The 7,916-nt window shown below is 34.0% G+C and overlaps 1 protein-coding gene across 4 annotated transcripts in view; it reads right to left on the bottom strand.

The window, feature by feature from the left end:
• Nucleotides 1-254: 254 nt before the first annotated feature.
• The window catches only part of LOC128026444 (collagen alpha-1(XIII) chain-like), a 53,015-nt gene continuing 45,353 nt past the window's right edge, over nucleotides 255-7,916 (bottom strand). For 2 of the 4 annotated variants that reach the window (XM_052613619.1, XM_052613617.1), the window contains exons 39-40: nucleotides 6,062-6,100; nucleotides 255-3,924 (exon numbers count right to left, since the gene is read on the bottom strand). In XM_052613619.1, coding sequence (XP_052469579.1) covers nucleotides 3,892-3,924; nucleotides 6,062-6,100 — 72 coding nt within the window. In that variant the 3' untranslated portion in view covers nucleotides 255-3,891. Of the gene's footprint in view, nucleotides 3,925-4,218; nucleotides 5,699-6,061; nucleotides 6,101-7,916 lie in introns of those variants that run through there. The other 2 variants (XM_052613622.1, XM_052613620.1) reach the window with 1 other exon arrangement.

The raw sequence follows: 7,916 nt of genomic DNA, 5'->3' as shown, positions 1-7,916 counted from the left end.
GCCTTAATTCTGTTTTGTCAACCACAGTTTGACTGTCAAACAGAGCAGTTCAGACGGTGCAATTTCATTATTTCATTTCATTTATTTCACTGGCTAATACAGTTCAGATGTCTTTTTGAAAAATAATCAAAATGCTATAAATAAATAAACAAATAGACAGTTCCATTATGAAAAAATAAAATAAAAATCTTAACAAAACTTTAAATAATAATGTTGCTATCTCCAGAAGCATATGTTGAATCAACAATAATAATCTTTTGCACATTTATTCAATGCTTGATTTTGAAGAGTTTAAAGAAGGAAAGATGGAAATAAAAGAAAAACATAACCCTAAAATCAACCTTTAGTCAAACCGACAGTAACATGTTAGTCAGACTGCCATTTTAAATGTAAATGTATACAAGAAGTTGCATAATAACCATGCAAGTGGATGCAATTAATCTTGCATATGCACTTCCTGTAAAAACACAGAAATAAATGCCCTCTTATCCATTTTCAATTACGTACAACAGCAACAACAACGGTATCAAACATATCACATAATTTTTGATAATATATTTGTTCTCGGTATGAAACACACTTGATGAAAAATGTAAAGGAAAAATGTATTTGTGAGCAGCAGGTGAACAAAGAATGAAGTTCTTATAAGAGACAGCAGTGCTCACTTAGGCAGTGTGTTATGCAGAGATCAGAATAATCCAAGAATAAACTGGCATCAAAAACCATAACTGACAAGTGGTTAATGTTCCTAGCTGAACTTCACAGGAGTTTTGAGAGTGTGCTCCTCGTTAAAGGGCAATTTATAATGTGGGAGAAAACTGATTATTCAAACAAATATATAATCCTTGTTTTACATAAATGTCTTACAAAATAAAAAAGCAGGATCAAAAGATTATCTGGAGAGGTGACTATTTAAAGGAATAGTTCACCCAAAAATGAAAATTAGCTGAAAATGTACTCACCATCAGGTCATCCAATATGTAAATGAGTTTGTTTCTTCATCAGAACAGATTTTGAGGACATTTTTTTTATCAGCTGTTTTGACTCCTATTCTGACGGCACCCATTCACTGCAGAGCATCCATTGGTGAACAAGTGATGCAATGCTGAATTTCTCCAGATCTATTCTACTGAGGAAATAAACTCATCTACATCTTGAAAAATTCAACTAACTTTAATTTTTAGGTGTACTGTTTCTAGAATGTTGTGTCGCAGATAAGAATCAAGTTAGTATATTTTTGAGCGACACGTTATTGGAAGAGTTCACCATACAAAGGACAATACAAGATTACAATCTTTGTAAAAAGGGAAATGTGTAGAAAACGCATGATGTACAGTACAAATATTATATTCTCGTTCAAAACTTGGAAAAAAGTCACACACACTTCAATGTGCAAAATTATACTGAGAAAAAAAGAAACTATGCCTCGTGCACAATAAAATGAAAAACACTTTATAACATGCCCTAGAGTCAAAAAAGCAGTCAATGCTAATATAATACAGATTGCATAAAATCTGATTCATCCCGTTTTCTGAGCATTGCAAAATTGAGCATTATGTGAATATACAATCATTCAGAGATACTGAATGATAAAGTATTTCTCTTCTTTTTTTTTCTTTTTTTCTTTAGTTATTATTACAATCTGAAATTTGTTGCAAATATTAATCATTCTGTACCGGTCGCCGTGATTTTGCCAAGTAAGACATGTTCCTGGATCAACATCTTTTGATGCTCCTGGATCAACATTAGTGTCCAAAATATAGACTTAACCCAATTCCTACCCCTTAACCTAACCCCTACCCATAATTTTTCCTAAAATCAGTGGGAAATGATAGCTGATTAACAAGGGTGAAGAAGCACCTAACCCTGATTGTAAGCCTAAAACAGATATTTCCTGAAAGGTTATATATACAAGGATGTTGATCCAGGAACATGTTGTACTTGGTGAAATCACGCTCACCTTCTTTACCTACTAGCATAAAACTACTAGCATGTTTGTAAATGTACAGATATCAACAAACTTAAAAATAAAGGTTGCAATTAGAGGGGCTTTACAGCCATAAATCAGCATGATTTACAGCCCGAAACCAACTCTTAAAAATATTGTACTGATGATTTGTGATCTAAAGATCCTAAAATTAATCAAGAGCTTGCAAAATCTCCAAAATATCATATAGTCAAGTCTCTTAAACGGTGAAAATAGCCCCAATAAGCTACTGAAAACCTCAATTATAGGTGTGTAATGCTTACTTTTTTTTTTTTTTACACATATCATACAATTGAATGTCTTCAGAACAAATAAAAGTGGATTCTCAGTTAAGTATAATCCAATAATCAATGTTTCAAATAAACACATTTTAACATTGATTTTATCTCTCAATATTAATTTCAGATGACAATGAAAACAAGATACTAATGAAAAAATAGGTGTGTTTCAGGTTTGAATGATTGCAAACTCATTTAATTCAATAATTATGTTGTTATCTGGATATACATTTACAGTGGGTTTATATAAAACCAATCTTTGTCTGAAACAGTCAAAATACAACATACGGAATGCTTGCATTAGGTTTAAAAAAGAAATAGAAAAAAGAAAAACAAAACATAGCTGCTGGTAAATATGAAACTGCATAAAATTGTCCTTTAAATCCAGATTAAAGATTATTTCCCCTCACAAACGCTGTTATTGTTAATGCGATGTTATCCCATAGCGGTACTGTATATTCTGTGGTTCTGGTAACAAGTTGCATATTGGACAACCAAAATAGTTTTCATGTCAAAAAAGAAGTTTACTCTAATCATACGTAGGCATAGTATATCTGAAGGTCCAACATCTGCGGAACTGATGGTAAATTAAACATCTAATGTGTCACTGCTGGTTTAAATTTGTTGCTTTAGCTGCCCCAAAATATTCAGAAAAAAGTACAACCGTTCTGTTAGAGTAGATTTACCCAAACAAACTGTTGTTATTTGCATTTTTAAAGAGTTGGCAAAATATACAGATGGAGTGGGCACTGACATCTATGTTTACAGCAGTGAAATGTTGCATGCATGTTGCAACACCATCAAATGCCCAGCTGCAAACAGCTATTACATTTTTTTTTTTTACTGTTTTGCAGTAACAAGTAACATGTAGAAGGATTGTGGTAATAGTTGGTGTTTCAAATTGGCATTTCCAATCATGTTTACTTTGTTTTTAGCTGTATAACTGATTTTATGTTCATTTTTAAAAGTATAACATTCTGCTATGTACAAGCACAACAACATTGCTGTATGAATGTAATACATGTACCGTATGATCAATGCAAAGCAGGATGGTTATGTACATCCATCTAGGCTTAATATTAATATTAAACTACGAGAATAAAAGTGTACTATGAGTGAAGTGTGAGGATGCATTCTACCTGCAATTCTCAACAGAAGGCAAGTGATAGTTTGAATCAGGAATCATCAAAGATTTAGTCTTTCTTTGGTTTGTCTGGAAACACAAGAACACTCAGACCACATCTGCATGTTCAACGAGCTGCGCTGGATCCTCTGATCACAAACATTCTTCAACATCGTCATCAACAAGGAACGAAATGTGCTAAAATGTTTCTTTCACATAGTGAATAATATAGAAGAGGAAGAAAAAGGTGTAAAATCTTGGAGAAACGACAGGCTACTTCTTCTGCATTATCGTCTTTTGTGTAGTCCAGACAGTGTCAGTCTGCTCACATCTGCTGCTCTCTGGAGTCTCTCCATACGACTGGATGGTTATACAGGAAACTAAATCCTTCCAACATCCACCAAAGAGCAGGCCAATCTTAAAAGATCTCCCAAAATCTCTTCAAGTTTTTGTGTTGCTTATGAAGGAAACCGAACCAGAAGCTTGTGGGTTTCACTACAGGGTTACTTCTTGGCTAGCTGGAACGGATTCTGACCCTTTCAATAAAAGAAACATACAAATTTGTAGTAGACTTCTGCGAAGATGACACGGAGAGGCCCTCAGAATACATGCATGGATGCATATAAACTAACTAAATCCTGAAACCCACTCATGCAATTTTCACACTTTTTGTCAAACGCAAATCACTTCAGCATGTAAACATCCAGAGGGTGTTCATTTTTCTTGGTCTCTGTGTAAATGTCATGTCATTACTATAAAAGCTAAGTTAAAAATGAGAATCTTCTAAGGATATCAAATTAAGGAGAGAACATATGAATGAATAAGACGTGTTAGGAAATGTTTTGGCTTTTACAGCCATTTATTATTTGATAATCGTCATGTTGACAGCATAGCTTCTTTGACAATGTTGATGTGTCTCAAAACTACTTTGGCAGAGTAAAAGCATTAAGGCACATGTTAGTATGAGGTATTACAGACAGATAAAAAGTTTATAGACATTGATTATTACAAACCATGCTTAACTTGATATTAAGTGGCAAAATGGATCCCGAATATCTTGTCAATGTAAGCAGCAGCAGTCCTACACAATCCACTTCAACACTGAATAAACAAAACAAATACAACAAAACCTTCTTAGCTGTGGACCTTTTTTATCACCCTGATGTTTCTTGGGAATAAACATATTATGATGTATATGACATGTTTTTAATACTAACTTAGTTGGTTTTATTCTTCATTTTTTTTACTTAATGGATGAGGTTTAATGGGACACACACACTACCATTCAAACATTTGGAGTCGGTACGATTTTTGAAACAAGTTTCTTATGTTCACCAAGGCTGCATTTAAGAAAATCAAAATACAGTAAACTTAGTAATATAGTGAAATATTTTTACAATTTAAAATAAATATATATTTTAAAATGTAAACAGAAAATTCAGTGATTTCAAAGCTGAATTTTCAGCATCATTACACCGATCTTCAGTGTCACACAATTGTTCTCCTTAATTTTTGTGGAAACTGATGCATTTTTTTTTTTTTTTTTGGATTTGTTGATAAATAGAAAGTTTCAAAGAACATCATTTAAAATATAATATTTTTTCAACAATATAAAAGTATTTTATAATCAATTTAATGCATCTTGCTGAATAAAAGTACTATAATCTTTAAAAAAAAATAAATAAAAAAATACCGACCCCAAACTTTTGAATCGTGGTTGATACTTAACAATGCTCACCAAACAAGCCACCCAGTGCAAGTGTTTATAATTTATGCACTGAAACTCATATGAAACAACTGACTTGATAAGCCTACTGCATGTAGTATGGACTTTGAAATAAGTCATTTTAATGTTCAGTAAACATATGCAGTTACAGTGTAAGCTCATTAGGTGTGGTGTGAACATGTCAATCTCAGAGCAAAGGGTTTCCTCTTACACACAAGGCCAATTTGTAACTCCAGCCCCACTAATCAGTGCAGCGTGGTCCGACACAACACATTAAAACACTCCGATACAATAAGTTAATAGGCACTTAACAGTTAACATAATGCACAAATATCATGCATATGCTGCCACAGTATATTTCTTCCTCCATCAAAAAACATTTTGACATAATGCATAGGTACAGTATTAAGTCCATTACTTAAACAACATTACCACCAGTAATAAAAATAAACATCTGTACAAAAGTCCTGCCAGTATTTTTACGGTTTGCTGTATTTTCCATCAATATAATAGATCAATGGCAAAAAAGTACAAAAATAAATATTCTATTTACAACCACGCGTTGCATTCAGGAATTAACGTCACTGCAAAACAAGAGGCAAAAAGACTGTTATTTTCAAGAACACACCTTCCAAGCAAATGGAGGTATAGAGTTATTCCTATCAGATGTCGAATCCAACAATTAATCTCAAATCATATTCAAAACAACTAATCATAAAAAATCATAGAATTGAGTTTGAAATGTTTATTTATAAACTGAGTGATGCTCAAAATAATTTATATGCACATAAACCAATTTGTATTACATTATATATTAACTTATTTAACAACATTAATTCTGTACCTCCATATCATGAACTCTTTGCATGAGTTATATCATACTAAAGATGGTTTGGACAGAATTATTTAAAATCTAAATGTTAATATGATCATTCGATACAACTCACTTTATTCCAACACCCTGGTACTGGCAAACCATCATCACCCTAAAACAGAGAAGAGGAGTGGTGAAGAATTGTAAGAATAAGTAATATTCTTGAGATGGGTGACATACAGTATTGTTCAAAATAATAGCAGTACAATGTGACTAACCAGAATAATCAAGGTTTTTAGTATATTTTTTATTACTACGTGGCAAACAAGTTACCAGTAGGTTCAGTAGATTGTCAGAAAACAAACAAGACCCAGCATTCATGATATGCACGCTCTTAAGGCTGTGCAATTGGGCAATTAGTTGAAAGGGGTGTGTTCAAAAAAATAGCAGTGTCTACCTTTGACTGTACAAACTCAAAACTATTTTGTACAAACATTTTTTTTTTCCTGGGATTTAGCAATCCTGTGAATCACTAAACTAATATTTAGTTGTATGACCACAGTTTTTTAAAACTGCTTGACATCTGTGTGGCATGGAGTCAACCAACTTGTGGCACCTCTCAGCTGTTATTCCACTCCATGATTCTTTAACAACATTCCACAATTCATTCACATTTCTTGGTTTTGCTTCAGAAACAGCATTTTTGATATCACCCCACAAGTTCTCAATTGGATTAAGGTCTGGAGATTGGGCTGGCCACTCCATAACATTAATTTTGTTGGTTTGGAACCAAGACTTTGCCCGTTTACTAGTGTGTTTTGGGTCATTGTCTTGTTGAAACAACCATTTCAAGGGCATGTCCTCTTCAGCATAGGGCAACATGACCTCTTCAAGTATTTTAACATATGCAAACTGATCCATGATCCCTGGTATGCAATAAATAGGCCCAACACCATAGTAGGAGAAACATGCCCATATCATGATGCTTGCACCTCCATGCTTCACTGTCTTCACTGTGTACTGTGGCTTGAATTCAGAGTTTGGGGGTCGTCTCACAAACTGCCTGTGGCCCTTGGACCCAAAAAGAAAAATTTTACTCTCATCAGTCCACAAAATGTTCCTCCATTTCTCTTTAGGCCAGTTGATGTGTTCTTTGGCAAATTGTAACCTCTTCTGCACATGCCTTTTTTTTTAACAGAGGGACTTTGCGGGGGATTCTTGAAAATAGATTAGCTTCACACAGACGTCTTCTAACTGTCACAGTACTTACAGGTAACTCCAGACTGTCTTTGATCATCCTGGAGGTGATCATTGGCTGAGCCTTTGCCATTCTGGTTATTCTTCTATCCATTTTGATGGTTGTCTTCCGTTTTCTTCCACGTCTCTCTGGTTTTGCTCTCCATTTTAAGGCATTGGAGATCATTTTAGCTGAACAGCCTATCATTTTTTGCACCTCTTTATAGGTTTTCCCCTATAATCAACTTTTTAATCAAAGTACGCTGTTCTTCTGAACAATGTCTTGAACGACCCATTTTCCTCAGCTTTCAAATGCATGTTCAACAAGTGTTGGCTTCATCCTTAAATAGGGGCCACCTGATTCACACCTGTTTCTTCACAAAATTGATGACCTCAGTGATTGAATGCCACACTGCTATTTTTTTGAACACATCCCTTTCAACTAATTCAACTAATTGCCCAATTGCACAGCCTTAAGAGCGTGCATATCATGAATGCTGGGTCTCATTTGTTTTCTGACAATCTACTGAACCTACTGGTAACTTGTTTGGCACGTAGCAATAAAAAAATATACGAAAAACCTTGATTATTCTGGTTAGTCACTTTGTACTGCTATTATTTTGAACAATACTGTAACTGTATCCGTGCACATACAGTATACATAATCTTTTTTGAAGTCACTTTTGAAACATACATTTCCCCTCTGCATCAAGTTGTTCAATCAATGAATGAATCAATAGATAACTGTCCAT

This window comes from Carassius gibelio, chromosome A13 (assembly GCF_023724105.1).
Source record: "Carassius gibelio isolate Cgi1373 ecotype wild population from Czech Republic chromosome A13, carGib1.2-hapl.c, whole genome shotgun sequence".
NCBI classification, from domain to species: domain Eukaryota; kingdom Metazoa; phylum Chordata; class Actinopteri; order Cypriniformes; family Cyprinidae; genus Carassius; species Carassius gibelio.
Note: the sequence above shows the minus strand (reverse complement) of the source record. Positions and strands in the feature narration are given on the sequence as shown.